This window comes from Ascaphus truei, chromosome 10 (genome assembly GCF_040206685.1).
Source record: "Ascaphus truei isolate aAscTru1 chromosome 10, aAscTru1.hap1, whole genome shotgun sequence".
NCBI lineage: Eukaryota > Metazoa > Chordata > Amphibia > Anura > Ascaphidae > Ascaphus > Ascaphus truei.
In genome coordinates, this window is record NC_134492.1 from 54005086 (window position 1) to 54025599 (window position 20514).

At 48.2% G+C, this 20514-nt stretch overlaps 1 protein-coding gene across 21 annotated transcripts in view; it reads left to right on the plus strand.

Moving 5' to 3' along the window:
* LOC142503955 (complement factor H-like) overlaps positions 1-20514 on the plus strand; it is a 721803-nt gene that overhangs the window by 104098 nt on the left and 597191 nt on the right. For all 21 annotated transcript variants that reach the window (XM_075616940.1, XM_075616959.1, XM_075616958.1 and 18 more), the window contains one exon: positions 13089-13271. In XM_075616940.1, coding sequence (XP_075473055.1) covers positions 13089-13271 — 183 coding nt within the window. The remainder of the gene's footprint in view (positions 1-13088; positions 13272-20514) is intronic.

Here is a 20514-nt window from a genome sequence, read left to right on the forward strand (position 1 = left end):
GCATACAGAGGGGAAGACAGGAGAATTGTTTTGGGAAAAAATAACGTAGGCTTTTATTCAGCAACATAAAATAAAGGCTTTTCCTAGCCGTATGAAAGTCAGTCAGTCGTTCTGCGAGAGCGACAAACACTTCCCTTTCCTGCCTTTTAAACCCTTTCTGCGCTCAGCTCGTTAGTATTCCCGCCTTCCTCCAAGCTGGGATTAACCATTACCTGGCCGATACTCAACAGCTCCAGCTGTTATCATTCTGCCCCTGTTACACAGCGAAATAGCGAAAAAATAAACTATGTCACTGCATCAGTTGTTATATTTCACTAGATAACAAATCTGGGATTTTTTGGGAGGCCAATTAATTTGGGGGGAGGGGACAGTGTAATAAGACAATCACTGTCTTAGGATATTTATAATGTCATGCATGTTCTGCTCATTGATACATCCGATACTCTGGACTTGGAAGCTTGCAACGCAGCCTGTGTGTGTGCAGTGGCAAAATTTACAATTTTGCTGCCCTTAGGCCCATACCTTTTTGTCGCCCCTAAATTTTTCGTCCCGCCCTCTTCTCAATACACATAATACTGCCCTCTCCTCATACACATATATACTGCCCTCTCCGAAACACACATAATACCGCCCTCTCCGCAACACACATAATACCCCCCTCTCTTCATACACATATACACCCCTCTCATTTGGGTTGCCAAGTGTCCAGGTGGCCGGTAATTCTGAAGCCTGTCCGGTATAAAATCGCACGGTAATGCGGTGGAGGGCTAGCAACGCAAGGGTGGCGCGAGGGCAGACGCGGCTGGAAGTGCTGAGACTGGGGGCGGGCCGCGGACGGTGGTCAGGTACAGTCAGGAGCACTGTGTGAGTGTCCCTGATTGGAGGAGAGGACAGCGGGGGCAGAGCCCACACCCCGGCGGCCCACAGAAGTCTGTGTTCTTCCTGGAAATAAGGTAAGGACACAAATTTGGGGGGACAGGATGAGCTGAGGAGATGATAGGGGTATTTTTTATATGTATTCGAGGGGTGTGGAGGTCCAGTATTTTTGGACAAGCCCCCTGGCAACTCTACTCATACACATAATACCGCTCTCTCCTCAATACACATAATACCCCCTGTGACAGGGTGAATGAACGTCACCAGCCTTATGCTTACCAGACCTATGTTTAGGTCTACAGTGCAGCAGTGACCAGGTTAATATTCAGCTTGGAAGTCCTTGTCAATTAGTCTGGTCCCAGCTGTCTCAAAGAGCTTTAAAAAAACCCAGGCTGCACACACATGCAGTCTGTGTAATTCAGTGAGAGATACTGAATTGCTGAGGGAGAACTACTGCCAAGGTCTGTCTTCAATATACTATTTTGATGAACTGTTTGCTGTAATGTTACGCTAGAATCTAAACAGCCCTTGTTGGGAAAAGGGCCAAGCTCCGCTCAGGTCTTACAGTATTTTCTGTTATATATGCTGAAAAGAAGCTGTTTTGTTTTTGTGTGTCATATTTTTAAGGCTCAATAAATTAGCCTTTGCAAGAAACCCACGTGTGGTTGCATGTATACTGCAACAACCCCCCCCTCTACTCATACACAATACCCCAAAACAAACTCCCCCCCCCCCCACTCCAGAACACACAAAATGGAATCCCTCCCGTAGCGCACACACAAACAAACATGGCAACCCCCCTGTAACACACACAATACAGAATCCCCCCAAACAGAATTAGCCCCCCACAAAACAGAATCCTCCAAATAGAACCCCCCCTATGGAATTAATCTCCGCCCCCAAATGGAACCCCATCCTCCCCAAAATGGAATCTCTCTCCCTCACACATAACAGGAGGTTACGGTGCTCTTAGTTAGGTCCGTGGATGCAGCAACACGTGTCACGTGTCAAACCAGCTCTGTGTCGTCATAGCCACACCTCCGCCATGCCTCCCCCAATCGCCTGAAACAGTATGTGCAGAGATCGCTTGAGCGTCAGGCAGCACCACGCACTCAGTATAATTTCAGCCTAAGGTCGAGCTCAAACACTCCGTTTGCTTGCGAAAGTGCGAGCTCCTTACCTGCCGTAGCACAAGCGATCTGTGCTCGTGTTTCGGGTGAGGCGGGGGGGTGGCTAGGACGTCACGGAGCTGGATCACCGTGATTGGTGGAACTGCTCACATGATATGGCAGCCGCCTCAAAAGACAAAATGTATTGTCTCCTCACAACGCTGGTGCGTCAATGCGCCTCCTTGCCTGCTGGCGCGCATGCAGCTTGAACACACATATGCCAAACAGTGAGTGAGTGCCTGTCGTGCACATGCACGTGGCAACTCAGTAAGTACGAGTTCGACCTAAGAGACACAGACACCCCCCCTCCTCACTCACCTTAGTGGATGCCAGCACTGCTCTCTGCCTGCCGCTCTCGTCACACAGTGTTCAGAGATTTGAAACATTGTTCCCACATTGTGCAGTTCTTGCCGTCCCCGCCCATTCAGACATCTCCTCCAATCAAGCTCGGAGGAGGCTGCGGGACTGAGGAATGTGAGGACTACAGTATGATGTCAGTGTTACGCCGGAGTAGCCCGCAGACCAGACCTGTCCCTAGAACTGAGGTGGCTGGTATGAATACACACACCAAGGGACGTGTACGGGTTGTGGTATTGGGTGGTGCCAGGCCAGGTGGGGAGTATTGCGTGAATACTTGCCGGTACCGGGTTTTCCAGATGAATGGTCATTGCCGTTGCCGAGATCAGGGGTAGGAGAAGTACGGATGGGTCGAGGTGAGAGCCTTGGTTGAAGAGAGCCAGAAGGTATGTAAACAGGAACAAGCCGAAGTCGAGAGCCAAAGGGGGAAGTCTGCCAAGCCGCGTCAAAACCGAGAGAATCAAAGAACAAGCACTGTGAATCACCCATACAAAACTATGATGACCGAGGAAGCACAGGAAAGAGTGGGAATATAAAGCTGGAACAGCCAACCAGGAGAGGGGACGTGCCTGGAGGAGCCCAGGGAGCTTCAGCGCATTGGCTGCTGTTCTTAGAGCTCAGGTGACACTCGGCAAGAGCCAGATTGTAACTGTGCGGTGTTTGGGGGCGGAGCCTGAGCGGAGGTAAATTCAGGGGCTGTTGTGTGTGCGCTGTAAGTTCGACGTGCGCATGAAAAGAAGCAACGTGGGGTGTGCGTGGAGCGGCGATTCTGCGCCGAAGGCTGCGGCGTAGAGGAAGTACCTTGTGGAACGTCCTACCATGCCGAGGGGTAAGTGATGCAGCTGAAGAAGGCTTGCGTGGTAGTAGCGGGAGGATCTGAGCAGTGTAAGGAGAGAGCCGTGAGTTCCACCTGTGGTGCTGTGTGCTCACATTCCTAACAGTCAGGAAGATGCAGGGAAAATCAGCCTCCCCGGGCCTAATGGCAAATCTGACACTGTGTGTGTGTGTGTCTGCTCTATGTGCATCAGTATGCATTTGTATTTAAAATAAGTCTGCTCTCGGTGCAATATGTGTGTGTGTGTCAGTGTATGTGTTTCTGCTCTGTGTGTTTAGTGCATGTGAGTCAGTGTGCTCTGTGTATATCTGTGTGTGTGTGTGTGTATGCCAGTCAGTCTGCTGTGGGTGTGAGTGTTTGTAAGTGAATCAGTCTGCTCTGTGTATCAGTGTGTGTATGTGAGTGTCACGATGGACGCACTTATTAACAAATTTATATTTTGTGGATCCCAATTGAGCATAACAAGTTGAGCAAAATAAACTGAGATTTATTCCCTTGATAGGCAAACACACGACAACTGCAGAATACACTTAATAATTACACTTACTGGTATAGGAACAGGGGATAATGTCCAGAAAGGTGCAAAGCACCAGAAGAATGTCTTTTAAAATGTAGTCCTTTTGCAAGGGCATACTTTGCCAGCCCAATACTTCTGTGAATGTGCAAAGTCTTTTCTGGTCCGTTGGGGTTAATCAGATAATCCCCAGCAATCACAGTGTCCTAACGCAGAGTTTTGTTCTTGGTTCCTGTAGACGGACGTTCACAGAGGTACAGAATTGGAGGCTTTTATAAGGTGAAATTATAATAAGGCTTTATTGTGCCTTTTCCTTTTTTATCAGGAAATCATCCAAACACGGGGGGGGGGGGGGGGAAACAAAGCTTAATTCACTTGGGAGTATTTCTAATGAAATCCCATGCAATTCACAACTCCTAGTTAAGCAGGTCTCCCAGCCCCAAACACATAGCATGACCTAAGCAGATATAAGAAGTCTCTTTAGAATGAAAGTCTTATCTGTTAGCTGCTGTAGAGTAAGCTTCTCTGCTCTCCTGGAACCGCACCCGTGCGTGCACAGAAAATCATCATCCAGGTTTAGAAATCTTATTTGGTGTCTTGCAATCAGCTCTGCTGTTTCTTCTTGACATAGTTCAAGACAGGTCAGCTCCAGAGATCTGTGTTCTCCAAAGTTCAGCCCACAAGTGAGCTAAGGAGTCACTTCCTGTCTCAAAGTCAGGCTTTTTCTACCACCTCTAATCAGGCAGGTGGTGTTAGTTAATTTGCTACCAGCAGTTAACCACCACACTACTGGATCAGAGGCACATTTGTGAACAGGGATAAGTCCCCTGTTACAGTTCCGATGTAATAAGACTCTTTGCGTTCCAGGAATGTGCTGCTGCTCTTCTCCACTATTAGAAGCGTGTTGGAAATCCGCTCACATGGTAGAATGAAAAACGAAAGACAATGGGAATAGCCTGGGTGGGATGTATATAGGATTTGGAAGCCTGTCGCCAACATATCCACTCAATCCCCCTCGTGGGAAAGTAATCATTCCCCAATCACCTACTTGCCCACAGTTTGGAGAGTGGGCACTAGGGATTTCCTGTTCACACCGAGCATGTGCGACAACGCCATCTTGGCTACTTAGCATAGGGGCACTCCCCTCTTTACCTGGCCCCTCTCAGGCTGGAAGGGGAAAACTCAGGGTGTGAGCTAGCACAAATGGTCAACAGGATTTCCTATTTAGCATCCATCTGGCCAATTCACCCCCCCCGGAATCTGGGTATTTTGATATGCAACTTCCAGAGAGACTTACAGGTGTGGACAAGGCCTTTTACCTTTGAAGCTTGCATAGGCAAGTGACCCAGCTCATAGGTGTCAAAACATTTGGTTCTTGTGTGCATTTTAATGACAGGAGACAAAAAACCTCATCCTGCTTGTCTCTTAAAACCTGCAGCAAAAATACACTTTATGGATCATACCTGGTCCCCTTATTTCATAATTATATTTTTCATATGTGTGTGCTTGGGATGTACTATACTACAAGCACATACAATCCTGCAAAATGGGGACAATATGGGACAGAGGGAAAAATAAGACATGTACAGTGCATGAAAAATTAACCCCTTCATCCCCAATACGAAATAGGGGTAACCAGCCGAGCACACTGCCTTTATTAATGCGCTGATTACCCCATTTTCTTCACAGTGAGTCAGTCTGCTCTGTGTGTATCAGTGTATGCGATTTAGTCTTCTCTGTGTTCAGGATCAGTGTGTGTGTGTGTGTCTCTTTCAGTATCGGAGTGTGTATGTGATTTTTAATATTTTTGTGCAATTCATTTTCATATTTAATTATTGATGTTTTGTGTTGGGTCCTGCTTTTAATGGTTGTGTTGACTGGTTGTTTTACTAATTAATTGCTTTGTTGGTTACTGGTTAAATGAATTAATTGTTTTGTTGGCTAGTTGTTTTATTAATTCATTGCTATGTTGTTTAGTGGTTCAATTAATTCATTGTTTTGTTGGTTAATACTTTTATTAATTGCATTTGTTGGCTAGTGTTTTTATTTATTGAATTGGGGTGTTTTGGTGTTTCTGTATGTTTTATAATTGTGTCTTTTGGGCATTAATATTTTTGATTAGGGTGCACACTGAGTGCTGTAGTGGCTTATCATGTGGATATTATATGGGTATGATGTACCACTATGCCACTCACTGGGTAAAGTGGGTCCGGGGTGGGTGGTTAGGCCTACCGGGTGGGTAACGGGCAGGATGGGTTAACCCCTTAATTGCTATAGCGGTTTATTAACCGCTAAGGTTAGGCTAGGGGCCATTAGAATGTATTTTTTATGTATTATTTCTGGCAATGGATGACAGGGACCTGCAGTAAGCTGACAAGGATGCCCTTCATATTGGCAGGTGTTTATTAGATATTGTAATGTTATTGGGGGCCTAGGAGTTGGGTAGTGGGGCAGTTGTGTGTATTTGTGTTTATTGTGGGTAGCGGGGGTGGGTGAAGGGGGTTGTAGCCCCAAGGATGGGTGTTTAGGCCTACCGAGTGGGTAGCGGGAGGGATTAACCCCTTCATTACCTTAGCGGTATTAACCGCTTAGGTTAAGTCCACCCGCAACCCCCCGCAAGGCCTAAACAACAATCAAGGACAAAATACCACCTTCACTCACCCCTGCTACACAAAATAAACATGGGACTGTTGTTTAACCCCTTCACTGCCTTAGCGGATATCCTCTAAGTTAATGAAGCTGTTTTAATGTAATTTTTATTAATAGTGTGCAGGAGCAGGGGGTCTCCTGAGCTGAACCGCTTTAATTTCAGCCTCGGGATCCCCTGCTTTCCGAGATACAGGCCTTGTTATGAGGTGCCGGTATCTCCTATGCATGTAAATGTCCCTCATCATGTGACCGTGGGAATCAAATGCATAGGAGATACCGGCACCCCATAACGGGGCTTGTATCTTGGGAAACAGGGTGTCCCCAGACCTGAAACCAACGCGGTTCTGCTCCGGAGACCCTCTTCTCATCTACACTATTAATAACATTTCAATGTAACAACTTTAATTTCGACGAGATTGGCGCAGAATCAAATCGCCAGATGAACCCTTTTCGGAGCGCTGATCAACTCATCGCCGGCTACATTGCCATTTTTGCAAATGTTGCTATCACTGGTGAAACAAAGTGGATAAAGTGCGCAGCTACAATCAACCACGTGGGTATAGTGATAATAAAGTGATGATAAAAATTAAATATATTACGTGACCTTGTGGACACTGATAGAGGAACGTCTGCAGCCGTGGAAACAGGGGTGGCTCAAAACACCCCCTAAAGCTAGACAGAAAACACAAAAACACAGCGCACAACGCTCATAGTGCATTAAAAGAAATATTATTCCAATAAAACAGTACAGGTAAGTATTATGCGTACGTCAAAGAAGAAGAAAACCAGCATGTCAGGAGTTAATGTTACCCATGCGCCAACCGGATCTCCAAGCAGGATATCGTCTGATGTTAAGCAGCTTGAAGCCTCTGGGTCTTTCGATCCATAAACAAAGTCAGCAGATCCTCGATAGTCCTGCTAGTGTGGGTAGAAGTCCCAGCAGACTCGTTATTAACGAGGGTAGAGATTCCGTTGGTGAGGATGGTCTCTCACAGTGGTTTGCTGCACACTTGCAGCCCTCCGATCCTCCATTTCCAGATCTATGACATCACTCTGCAGCGACACCGCAACTCACGTCGCGATTTTCTCACCAGTTAGGGAATCGAACCAGCAATAGTAGAATGAAGTGTCCAACTGAATATCGCATCAAAAGTTCTTTCCAACGCGTTTCGAAACCATAGGTTTCTTCATCAGGGAATAACAAGTGCTAGTTCGTAAGGCATTGAAATACCCCACGCTCAAACCTTATTGGCCCGCGGCTCGGGTCCTCCAGCCAATACAGTAAAAGCAGGGAGGAGTCCAAGACCCCATGAACTTACTCATTGTACCATATCAGGCAACAATGACAACATACAATCTTTATTCAAACAAAAAGCATTGAAATAAAAACTGTAAATAGCATATGCTAAGCGGGATAAGGCTAGAATGGAAAAGAAAAAGGAGGTTAAAACATATAATATTGAACAAAAAACAGACAATAATAAAAAACACACTTTTAGATCAAAATACATTATAAAAATTAAAAATAAAAATGACTAAATCTTGAAAAAGAGGCACGAAGATCTAAAATATATTAAAAATGGACAAAGAAATATGTAAAAATATTTTGATGAACACAAATTGATCAAGAGAAAATATCATCTCATGTCACAAAAAAGTTTTTTAGTATAAGGACCAAATATCGATATTCTCATTGAGACCCCCTGGATACAAGGTGTTTAGCCTATGTATCCAGAAGGTCTAATGCATGGACAATTCTTTAACCCTATCCCCACCCCTTCTATTTCTAGGGACATATTTGATACCCTTAAAGAGAAGTGATGATGGATCCTTATTGTGATGCAGAGCATAATGTCTAGAAAGACTGTGTTTAACAAAACCAATTTTTATGTCACGTACAGTACCGACCAAGATTATTCTAATACGGCTAGAGCCGCAAGCCGCGAGGTTTCCCGGCTTTGATGGAGAATCCCCTCGGCGCGCCGCGCGTCACGATGCGTGGTCACGATGCGTGGTCACGCTTCATCGGGAGCGTGCGTGCCCAGGGCTCCCCGAAGGGAGCCCTGGTGTCCCGCGATGTGGGGGATGCGGTGGGGGGCTCCGGGGGACCCGGCGGACCCGGAGAAGGGAGGGGGAAGCCCCGATCGGAGGACCGATCCTCCGAGGCTCCGGCGCGCGTGCGGGACACCTCGGCGCGCCCGAGATCTGCTGCGGCCGAGACCGGGTAAGTGTTAGACTAAGCTCGGCCGCAACAGTATGTGTTCTTGGATACGCACTTTTGGAGGACGCTTTTTACGGCCCACATATTGTGAGCCGCATGGACATTCTATTAAATATACAATATGGTCTGAATTGCAATAAATGAAGTCTGTCACCTCAAAAACCTCTCCAGTGGAATTACATGTGTACGATTTTTTATTTGGATGGAGATGTTTGCAAACTGAACATTTCCCACATTGGAAATGTTCTACCAGTTTGGTGTTGAGCCACAAATTTCCCCCCAAACAATTTTCTCTAGTGTTGATATCACTAGGGGATAAAATACTCTTAATATTTTTAGCTTTCCTATATATAAATTTTGAAAATTTTGAAATTTGAGCCCCCAGAATCGGTCATTTGATAGGATTGCCCAATGTTTTTTAACAATTCTTTCTATTTTCATGGTCATGGAGTTGAAGTTTGTAATAAAAGAAACATTACATTTCCCCTCATTCTCAGTTTGATTCTTTGATCTTATCTTGGGGACTAGCATCTGACTTCTATCTAATTTTCTCACTTTTCCAAGTCATTATCCAATTTTTGCAGAGAGTATCCTCTCTAGAAATCTAGATATCCTGCTTGGAGATCCGGTTGGCGCATGGGTAACATTAACCCCTGACATGCTAGTTTTTTTCTTCTTTGATGTGCGCATAATACTTACCTGTACTTTTTTTTTGGAATAATATTTCTTTTAATGCACTATGAGCGTTGTGTGCTGTGTTTTTGTGTTTTCTGCTATCACTGGTATTTGGAGCTTTCTGCATACCGTGATAGCAATGCTGCCAAAAATGGCGATTTTCAAAAAATGACTTGTTTTTCTCGCCGCTTAGTGAATAGGCCCCTAAGTCTGTTTTGTTTGTATTTCTGTGTGTCAGTCTACTTTGTGTGTGTGTGTGTGTGTGTGTGTGTGTGTATGTACGTGAGTTTGTCTGTCTGTTCTGTGTGTATCAGTGTATGTGTATATGAGTATTACTGTTACCTTTGTAACAGTGTTTATACACAGACACTCGCTGATACATTTATCACATAGGGGGCTATTCTATAAGCCTTCATAAAAAGAAATTCGCAGAGTCGGTTAAAACGCCCGTTTTTTGAGCATTGCTATCATGGTATCAGAAAGCCTTGATTACAAGTGATAGCAAAATTCCCAAAATGGGCAAGTAGCCGGCAACGTGATGATTGCCTCTCTAAAAAGGCCAAATTCTGCATTTTTTTTTAGCTGCAGAGAGAGTTACATAGAGAGAGACGTCTCTCCCTGTGCAAATCTCGCCCCAAATGTATGTTTTTTAATACAATTTGTAATATTAGTATAGATAAGCATGGGGTCTCCGAAGCCGAACCGCATTGATTTGATGTCCGGGGATCCCCTGGTTCCTGAGATACAGGCCCTGGTATGGTGTGCCCGTGTCTCCTATGCATTTAAATCCCACCTTCATGTGATCGTAGGAATTAAATACATAGGAGATACCGGCACCCCATAATGGAGCCTGTATCTTGGGAACTAGGTGTCCCCGGAAATAAAACCAACACGGTTCTACTCCGGAGACCCCCTGCACATCTACACTTGTATTAAAAATTGTATTAAAACAGCTTCATTACCTTAGAGACTAGCCGCTAAGGCAATGAAGGTATTAAACATCAATGGCCTGTTTCTTGGGGTAGAGGGGATGGATGAAGGGGGTAGTAGTCCCAGGGTGGGAACTGCTATGGTCCCGCTACCCCCCAGAAGGCCTAGACACCTATAATGGGGCTACTTCCTCCCCCTCAACCAATACCTTTAACCCCAAGAAACTAAATCAAACTCAACAATCCTACTAGCCACCTCCTCTACCCCAACCCTCCCTCCCCCCAAAACATACAGTACAGGCATTGATAAAGTAAATACAACTTCTACTTACCCTTGCCATCATGAAGGGCATCCTCAGCAACATACTCTTGCCACTATAGCAATCAATGATAAACCTAATAAAATAGCATGAAGACTAAAAATACACAATAATATATACAGAGGCACCTAAACACCACAATTCAAGAAATAAAAGATAAACCAATAAATTAAAGAAATAAAACCAGTAGCCAACAAAACAATTAAAGAATTTAAACCACTAGCCAACAAAACAATTGATACATTTAAACCAGTAACAACAAAACGAAGAATTGATTTAAACCAGTAGCCAACCAATCAATTAAAGAAATAACACCAGTAAAAAAAACAATTAAATTAATTAATTAAAACCAGTAGCCAACAAAACAAATAATACATTTTACACTCTAACCAATCCTAAAATGTACTAAAAACAAGCTATCCAAATTCACAACAATGTTATCCAAACAATAAACAAAAATTGAAAAAATAACAAACAATAGAAAACAAGCATTTGCCAAAAAATGCATTGGCTGTCACGGTATAATAGTAATTTTGCCCATTACTGTACTGTATGTGTTGGGGGTAGTGGAGGTTGGTAGTAGGGTTGTTGTGTGTATTTTTATTTATTTTGGGTAGAGAGATTGGGAGAAGGGGGTAGTAGACCCAAGGATGGATGTTTAAGCATACCTGGTGGTAGCGGGAGGGCGTAACCCTTCATTATCTTAGCGGTCTTAACCGCTAAGATAATGAAGGGGTTAACACAACCCACCCCCCCCCCCCGCAAGTCCTAAACACCCACCAAGGGCCAAATACCCACTTCACCCACCCTCGCTACCCACAATAAAGAGGGCACTGGTAGTTAGCCCCTTCATTGGCTTAGCCGCTAAAGTAATGAAGTTGCCTGTAAATGCATTTTTCATGCCTGGGATTCATGCTGGGGGCCTCCGGTTCTGATACTAATGGGTATCAGCTCTGGAGACTCCTGGCATCAATACCATGCAGAAAAAAATGCATTTCTTTTTCAAAGTCCTTTCTCGCCGAGTTCTCTGCAGGTTCTCACCTGCCTCATGCCAACTTTTCCTCTGTGATTTATGGTTCTCTGTAAGTTTATAATTATCTGCCCAGCATTCAGTCTATTTAGCAAGTTTATTCAGGCTTGTTTAGCATTTATTGATTTATTGGCAAGGGGTTGGTTCGCTCGGTGACTGTGTTTTTCAGAATTTGTATTGTGTTTGTCCTCATCATTGTTTGTATAATAATAATAGTGTCCCCCATTTGTGAAGTTTTGGGGATTCCTTATTATAGGAACTCCCTCCCTCCCTCCCTGTTTTGTTGATTAGTTCTATACTATGCTCCTGGGGAGCAGCGCCTGATAGACCAGGCAGAGGTGTTACTGTTGCTGTAGCTTAATTATTTTTTGTCTTAGTAGTTACTTCTTATCTCTTAAAGCAGGCTGGTATCTTATTATCTCTTATAGCCAGCATGTTTCTTTTTATCGTTTATAGCAGATGGGTTTATTATCTCTATTAGCAGATGGGTTTCTTCTTATCTCTTATAGCAGACGGGTTTCACACAATGGAATACCAGTTTCACGGTACCCGCTGCTTTGTGCTTGGAGTCCTAACCTCCGGTCCATATTTATAGGAGAGGGATCCCTGAGCTCCTGATATAGAGTCGGTTGTGCACGGCTGACTGCACAATCTACCAGACTCCCCAAAGGGTGGGACCACAGAACAGCACAATTCTCTATTATCTACCCCCATCTACCACACAATATGTATACTGTACACTTCAGGGGGGTACAATCTTTTGGCCCTGCGCCCCTTTGCCTGCTTAGCCCCAGTGCTTGCAACCCCCCCCCCCCAACCTGGTATCCTGCACCAAACAACGCTGCGGGGTAATGTGACGCCGCGTTGATGAAGTCTTCGCGCTCCCCGGCATTTCTTTTAAAAGCTTAGGGGAAGAGCGCGGGCCTCTGTAGCCACCGCGCTTCCCGAAAAAATTATCACGCTCCCCAGTTTGCGCAAACCTGGTGCACATTAATGCAAACCCTGTTATAACTTTGTTTGGTCATTATGGCCCTATATCAGGTCCCTACAATCTGTTTCCCCCCGAGGGGCCTTGATACTCTAATCTGACACCGATATACTCTTCAGCACTCAGTCACAATGAGCAAATATATCAATATAAATATATAATAGGTAAAGGGGACCATAGTTAACAATATTATAAAATAAATATAAATACCTTACCACTCAGGAAGGAGAGACTGTACCTGGCAAAGGGATTAACCCCTCACCCACCCTGATAGAGGGTGTCCCATCCTGGGACATAGGGAGGGGAAGGGCAGGTATTCCTTCAGGTAGAATATAGGGGAATTAAGCTCCTTCAGATCTTGTTTTGGATGTAATAAAACCCGGTCACTAATAATAAACAGCAATTTACATTTGTAAAAGCAGCAACATGTGCATTACCCCCCGAAAAGGTCAATATGCAATACTATACTTAGAGGTGAATTAAATCTAAAAGTTTAGGTACAAACTGTTATTTATTTTTTCTTAGAAACATGTTCCAATAATGACATTAGAGTGGAAAATGCTGATCTTCGGAGAACTCTGAATATGTATGTGTCTGGAGAGAAAGTACAATACAGTTGTAACCCGGGACTAACAACTCCAGATGGAAAAGAGGGTGGTGAGATTGAATGTCTTCCTAACGGGAAATTCTCTCCAGGAAAATGTCTCCGTGAGTATCTTTCACTTTGTTTGTGTTTGATCAATAGTATACAGCAACCTGTGATCCTTTCACTCTGCCGGGACACACATTGTGTGTGTATGTATATGGATATCATTATTATTGTATTTTATTTTTTACACAAATTCACATTGAAGCATTTCCACATAGAAATGTATAGTGAAGTTAAAATATATAGTATGACTCACAGCCAAGTAAAACACGCCTTGCATTATTTATGTGGGATATAAATTACGACACACCCCATGATGTAGCACATTTAATGTCTTGTTGTCATTTGTGAAGGGTAGGAACACAGATAGAACAAGTGCAACAAGGTTTTAGTAAAATACCATTTTAAAATCGGTAATTGACACAATTCTCACATTTTATGTCAAGAGACACCCAACCCCACCCAGCTCACCCCCCCCCCCCACACACACAGAGCACGCGGCTCTCCCCTCACCCGGCGCTCCCCCCCACTCACATAGAGCATGCGGCTCTCCCCTCACCCAGCCGCTCCTCCGGCTGTCTCCGCCTCTCCCAGCGGGAGGCGCAGCACCTCCTCACCGGAGCGTCTCAGCCTTGCCGCTGAGGAACCCGAGGTTGAGGAGGAGGGCGGCCGGTACCCGTAGGAAGAGGAGCGCGGCCGTGTGCAAGGTGAGGAAACGTTATTTAACGTGTCCCTGACTCACCCTGCCCTTTGCCCCCCCTGCCCTTTGCCCCACCTGCCCTTTGCCCCCCCTTCCCTCCCTCCCCTTGCCCTTTGCCCCCCCTGCCCTCCCTTCCCTTTGCCCCCCCTGCCCTTTGCCCCCCCTGCCCTCCCTCCCAATGCCCTTTGCCGCCTGCCCTCCCTCCCAATGCCCTTTGCCCCCCTGCCCTCCCTCCTAATGCCCTTTGCCCCCCATGCCCTCCCTCCCCCTGCCCTTTGCCCCTGCCCTCCCTCCCCTGCCCTTTGCCCCCTGCCCTCCCTCCCAATGCCCTTTGCCCCCTGCCCTCCCTCCCAATGCCCTTTGCCCCCCCTTCCCTCCCTCCTAATGCCCTTTGCCCCCCCTTCCCTCCCTCCTAATGCCCTTTGCCCCCCCTGCCCTCCCTCCCCTGCCCTTTGCCCCCTGCCCTCCCTCCCAATGCCCTTTGCCCGACCTGCCCTCCCTCCTAATTCCCTTTGCCCCCCCTGCCCTCCCTCCTAATGCTCTTTGCCCCCTGCCCTCCCTCCTAATGCCCTTTGCCCCCTGCCCTCCCTCCTAATGCCCTTTGCCCCCCCTGCCATCCCTCCCCTTTCCCTTTGCCCCCTGCCCTTTGTCCCCCTGCCCTCCCTCCCAATGCCCTTTGCCCCCTGCCCTCCCTCCTAATGCCCTTTGCCCCCTGCCCTCCCCCTGCCCTTTGCCCCCCCTGCCCTCCCTCCCAATGCCCTTTGCCGCCTGCCCTCCCTCCCAATGCCCTTTGCCCCCCTGCCCTCCCTCCTAATGCCCTTTGCCCCCCATGCCCTCCCTCCCCTTGCCCTTTGCCCCTGCCCTCACTCCCCTGCCCTTTGCCCCCTGCCCTCCCTCCCAATGCCCTTTGCCCCCTGCCCTCCCTCCCAATGCCCTTTGCCCCCCCTTCCCTCCCTCCTAATGCCCTTTGCCCCCCCTTCCCTCCCTCCTAATGCCCTTTGCCCCCCCTGCCCTCCCTCCCCTGCCCTTTGCCCCCTGCCCTCCCTCCCAATGCCCTTTGCCCGACCTGCCCTCCCTCCTAATTCCCTTTGCCCCCCCTGCCCTCCCTCCTAATGCTCTTTGCCCCCTGCCCTCCCTCCTAATGCCCTTTGCCCCCTGCCCTCCCTCCTAATGCCCTTTGCCCCCCCTGCCATCCCTCCCCTTTCCCTTTGCCCCCTGCCCTTTGTCCCCCTGCCCTCCCTCCCAATGCCCTTTGCCCCCTGCCCTCCCTCCTAATGCCCTTTGCCCCCTGCCCTCCCCCTGCCCTTTGCCCCCTGCCCTTTTCCCCTTTGCCCCCCCTGCCCTTTGCCACCCTGCCCTTTGCCCCCCTGCCCTTTGCCCCCCTGCCCTTTGGCCTCTTGCCCCCTCCCTCCCTGCCCTCTTGCCTCCCTGCCCTTTGCCCCCCAACCTGCCCTCTTGCTCCCTGCCCTCTTGCCCCCCTCCCTGCCCTCTTGCCCCCATCCCTCCCTGCCCTCTTGCCCCCTCCCTGCCCTCTTGCCCCCTGCCCTTTGCCCCCCTCCCTCCCTGCCCTCTTGCCCCCCCTGCCCTTTGCCCCCTCCCTCCCTGCCCCCTCCCTCCCTGCCCCCCCCCCTCCCTGCCCCCCTCCCTCCCTCCCTGCCCTCCCTGCCCTCTTGCCCCCCTGCCCTCTTGCCTCCCTGCCCTCCCTGCCCTCTTGCCCCTCCCTGCCCTCTTGCCCCTCCCTGCCCTTGGCCCCCCTGCCTCTCCCTGCCCTTAGCCCCCCCGCCCCTCCCTGCCCTTTCGCCCCCCGCCCCTCCCTGCCCTTTGGCCCCCCCGCCCCTCCCTGCCCTTTGGCCCCCCCGCCCCTCCCTGCCCTTTGGCCCCCCTGCCCCTCCCTGCCCTTTGGCCCCCCCCCTGCCCCTCCCTGCCCTTTGCCTCCCCGCCCCTCCCTTCCCATTTGACCCCCCCCTGCCCCTCCCTGCCCTTTGCCCCCCCCCCTGCCCCTCCCTGCCCTTTGCCCCACCCGCCCCTCCCTGCCCTTTGGCCCCCCCGCCCCTCCCTGCCCTTTGGCCCCCCCACCCCTCCCTGCCCTTTGGCCTCCACGCCCCTCCCTGCCCTTTGGCCTCTTGCCCCCCTCCCTTCCCTCTTGCCCCCCTTCCTGCCCTCTTGCCCCCCCTGCCCTTTGCCCCCCTCCCTCCCTTCCCTCTTGCCCCCCTCCCTCCCTTCCCTCTTGCCCCCCTCCCTCCCTGCCCTCTTGCCCCCCCTGCCCTTTGCCCCCCCTGCCCTTTGCCCCCCTCCCTCCCTCCCTGCCCACCTCCCTCCCTCCCTGCCCCCCTCCCTCCCTGCCCTCCCCCCCTCCCTCCCTGCCCTCTTGCCCCCCTGCCCTCCCTGCCCCCCTGCCCTCCCTGCCCTTAGCCCCCCGCCCCTCCCTGCCCTTTGGCCTCCCCGCCCCTCCCTGCCCTTTGGCCCCCCGCCCCTCCCTGCCCTTTGGCCCCCCGCCCCTCCCTGCCCTTTGGCCCCCCGCCCATCCCTGCCCTTTGGCCCCCCCGCCCATCCCTGCCCTTTGGCCCCCCCGCCCATCCCTGCCCTTTGGCCCCCCTGCCCCTCCCTGCCCTTTGGCCCCCCGCCCCTCCCTGCCCTTTGGCCCCCCCCCTGCCCTTTGGCCCCCCTGCCCCTCCCTGCCCTTTGGCCCCCCGCCCCTCCCTGCCCTTTGGCCCCCCGCCCCTCCCTGCCCTTTGGCCCCCCCGCCCCTCCCTGCCCCTTGGCCCCCCCGCCCCTCCCTGCCCTTTGGCCCCCCACCCCTCCCTGCCCCTTGGCCCCCCCGCCCCTCCCTGCCCTTTGGCACCCCCGCCCCTCCCTGCCCTTTGGCTCCCCCGCCCCTCCGTGCCCTTTGCCCTCCCCGCCCTTCCACGCCCCTTGGCCCCCCCGCCCTTCCACTCCATGCCCCCTGCCCTTCCACGCCCGGGCAATGCCGGGTATATCAGCTAGTAAATAATATAAGAGAGTTGAAGGAATAGAGCCAAGCTCCGACGAAGCTGTTACTAGCGAAACGCACAGGGTTAATTCGTGGCGGTGGTCTGAGAGAACGTTGTAATGTGAAGGCGGAAGCACCCTGAAGAGACGCTTAACGGGAACGGCGTAATGGGGTACGCGGAAGGGAACTTGTTTTCTGAATAAAATACGGGACCCAGATGAGAATAGATTACCTGCCATCTTGTATTCTGTGATCGGGCAGCGGGGATTACACCTTCTACACCATATTGTACGTCGTCTATGGGAGCTACTGATTGTTATATTGTTATATGTAAGTGAGAATTCTGTGCTGTTACTGATTTTAAGATGGTCTTTTACTCTAATCTGGTTGCTCTCGTTCCATCTTGTTTCTATTTTATGTGAGGACCCCCTGGAGGGACCTGGAAGAGCTGAGATACTCTGGCTCTAAGGATTGAGACAGTAACAAGAGTGTATGGACTACAGTATATCATTTAGGAATTATTTAAGACTTTGTAGACTTACATTTTGTTGTCTATGTTCCCAGTTGGGGGCCTGAGTTTAGCACACTTATTTTTAACACTTAGAAAGGTGTCACCCCTCCGAAAACCAAAGTAAATCTATGGCTGGGACATGATTTACGGGTTGAATCTAGAGATGTGCAAATGTCTCGGAGAACAGCTTGCGTGTACTGACTAATCTGTGTTGTTGATTTGAAGTGCTGGTTGTTTAAAGTGTGTGCAGTTACAACCAGAAGGAAAGGGAAGTACTGGGTATACTAGCAGGGGTGGCTGTTTTTTGGGGAGTGTGCAGTGGGTTAATCTATTTTTAAAGTGTGCTGTAATTTGAAGCCTGTAACTTTTTTTCCCTTTCTCCTGCCTGAGGCAAAGTGGGTGTGGTTGGTTAATTGGCTGGCCTAACACACCTGCAGTGGGTGGGGTAAGTTAATTGATAACCTAACACACCTGGTGTGTGTCCCTATTTAAACAGGGGCTTCTGACGAATCCTGAGCTTGCGTGTACTGACTAATCTGTGTGGTTGATTTGAAGTGCGGGTTGTTTAAAGTGTGTGCAGTTAGAACCAGAAGCAGTTTAAACAAGGAAGCGGTTAAACAAGGTATAGTTTATTGAAGTACAATTTACTGTTAGTACAGTACTTCTAAACTTCATAGTTGCTAGAATGAGCAGGATTGAGAATGCCACTCAATGCACATCTTGCCACATTTATGTGCACTTGGAGCAGCTGTTCCAAGAAGCATACCGCTGTGGGAAGTGTGAGTGGGTGGTCTCTTTAGAGTCAGAGATTGCTGATCTGAAGAGGCAACTTGCAATATTGAGGGACATTGGCAATCTTGAATGGAAATTAGAGCTCACTGAGCAGGCCCTTGCTTCGACTAGTGGTTCAGATGGTGGCGCTGTTAGTGAGGAGCAGGTAGGTAGCTTGGTTGCTGTTAGTGAGGAGCAGGTACTGTAGGTAGCTGGGTGACAGTTAGAAGGGGAAGAAGGGGCAATAGGGAGAGGCAGGTCGTTTCTGAGCTGACACATCCCAATAGATTTGCCATGTTGAGTGAAGATATTGGGAATGTTAGGACAGAAATGGCAAGGCTGGGGGAGACTAATTCCTCTAGCAGCCAGGGGAATAGTTCCTCCAGCACAGTGGGGACTCAGGATGCTCAGATACAAAGAAAGATTGTGGTGGTAGGGGACTCCATTATTAGGAAGGTAGATAGGGCAATCTCTTGACGTGACCGCATGAACCGAACAGTTTGTTGTCTCCCGGATGCTCGGGTTCAGCACATTGCGGATCGGGTAGACAGATTGATGGGATGGGCTGGAATTGACCCGGCGGTCTTGGTACACGTTGGCACCAATGACAAAGTTAGAGAAAGATGGAGGGTCCTAAAAAATGATTACATTGATCTAGGCCAAAAGCTTAAGGCAAGGACCTCCAAGGTAGTATTTTCTGAAATACTACAAGTGCCATGCGCTACCGCAGGGAGACAGTCAGAGATCAGGGAGGTTAATGCATGGCTAAGAAAGTGGTGCAGGAAGGAGGGGTTTGGGTTTTTAGAGCACTGGGACTCCTTTTCTGAGAGGTGCCATCTATATTCTAGGGACGGATTGCACCTCAATGAAGAGGGATCTTCTGTGCTAGGGGGGAGAATGCTAAAAAGGTTGGAGTAGATTTTAAACTAGGAAGGAGGGGGGAGGGGAATGAAACAGATAATGAACTAAGTGGAATAGATGAGGATACAAGGTGGTATGGAGGTAGAATGGGGGCAAGTGCAAGTTTGGCAAGCAGTGAGACACCCATAGTTAATACAGGTAATACTGGAAACTTCTAAAGACTAAAGCAAGTGGGAGCAGAAAGGAAGGAGCAGATAAGATAATAGTACAGGCTGAAAAAAACTTAAATGCATGCTTACTAATGCAAGAAGCCTGACAGATAAAATGGGGGAGCTTGAATTAATAGCTGAAAGGGAGCAGTATGATATCATAGGCATTACTGAAACATGGTGGGATGAAACTCATGACTGGACAGTTAATTTAGAGGGCTATTCTCTTTTTCGGAAGGATTGAACAAATAGAAGGGGAGGTGGAGAATGTTATAAGTTAAACCGGATCTAAAACCTATTATAAGGGATGATGTCTATGAAGGAAATGATGAAAATGTAGAGACTTTGTGGATAGAAATTAGCAGTGGAGGTAAAAGTATAAAGAAAATGTTTGTGGGAATATGCTATAAACCACCAAATATCTGTGAGATTGAGGAAGCTAAAATACTTTTTCAAATGGAGAAGGCATCAAAACTGGGCCATGTTTGCATAATGGGGGATTTTAATTATCCAGACATAGACTGGGGCAATGAGATTAGCGTTACAACAAAAGGAAACAGGTTTCTGGGGCTGCTTAAAGACAATTATATGACCCAAATTATTGAGGAACCAACCAGGAGAGGGGCAGTTCTGGATTTGGTCATATCAAACCATGTAGAAGTAATAACAAATATTCAACTCCTGGAACATTTGGGTAACAGTGATCATAACATGGTCTCATTTGAAATAAATTATCAAAAAACAGATTACTTGGGTTCAACAAAGACCTTAAACTTTAGAAAGGCAGATTTTAATAAACTGAGGTCTAATCTAGTAGTAATACAATGGGATGATGTTTTTGCAGGGAAAATTTTAGAAGATAAATGGGCAGTCTTTAAAACATTGTTAGAAAAGCACACTTATCAGTGTATATACCCTTGGGTAATAAGTATAAAAGAAATAAGTCAAAACCAATGTGGCTAAATAAACAGGTAGGGGAGGAAATGGACAAGAAGAGGAAGGCGTTTAGATTCTTTAAGTCAGAAGGGACAGATACATCGTATCAGAATTATAAGGAATGTAACAAAAATTGCAAAAGGGCAATCAAATTAGCAATAATGGATAATGAAAAAAGGATTGCAATAGAAAGTAAGGTCAACCCTAAAAAATTCTTTAAGTACCTTAATAACAAAAAAATGAGAATAGAAAATATAGGACCCTTTCAGTGTGAGATGGGTAGGCAGATTATTGGAGATAAGGAAAAAGCTGAGGTATTAAACAAATGCGTTGCCTCTGTGTT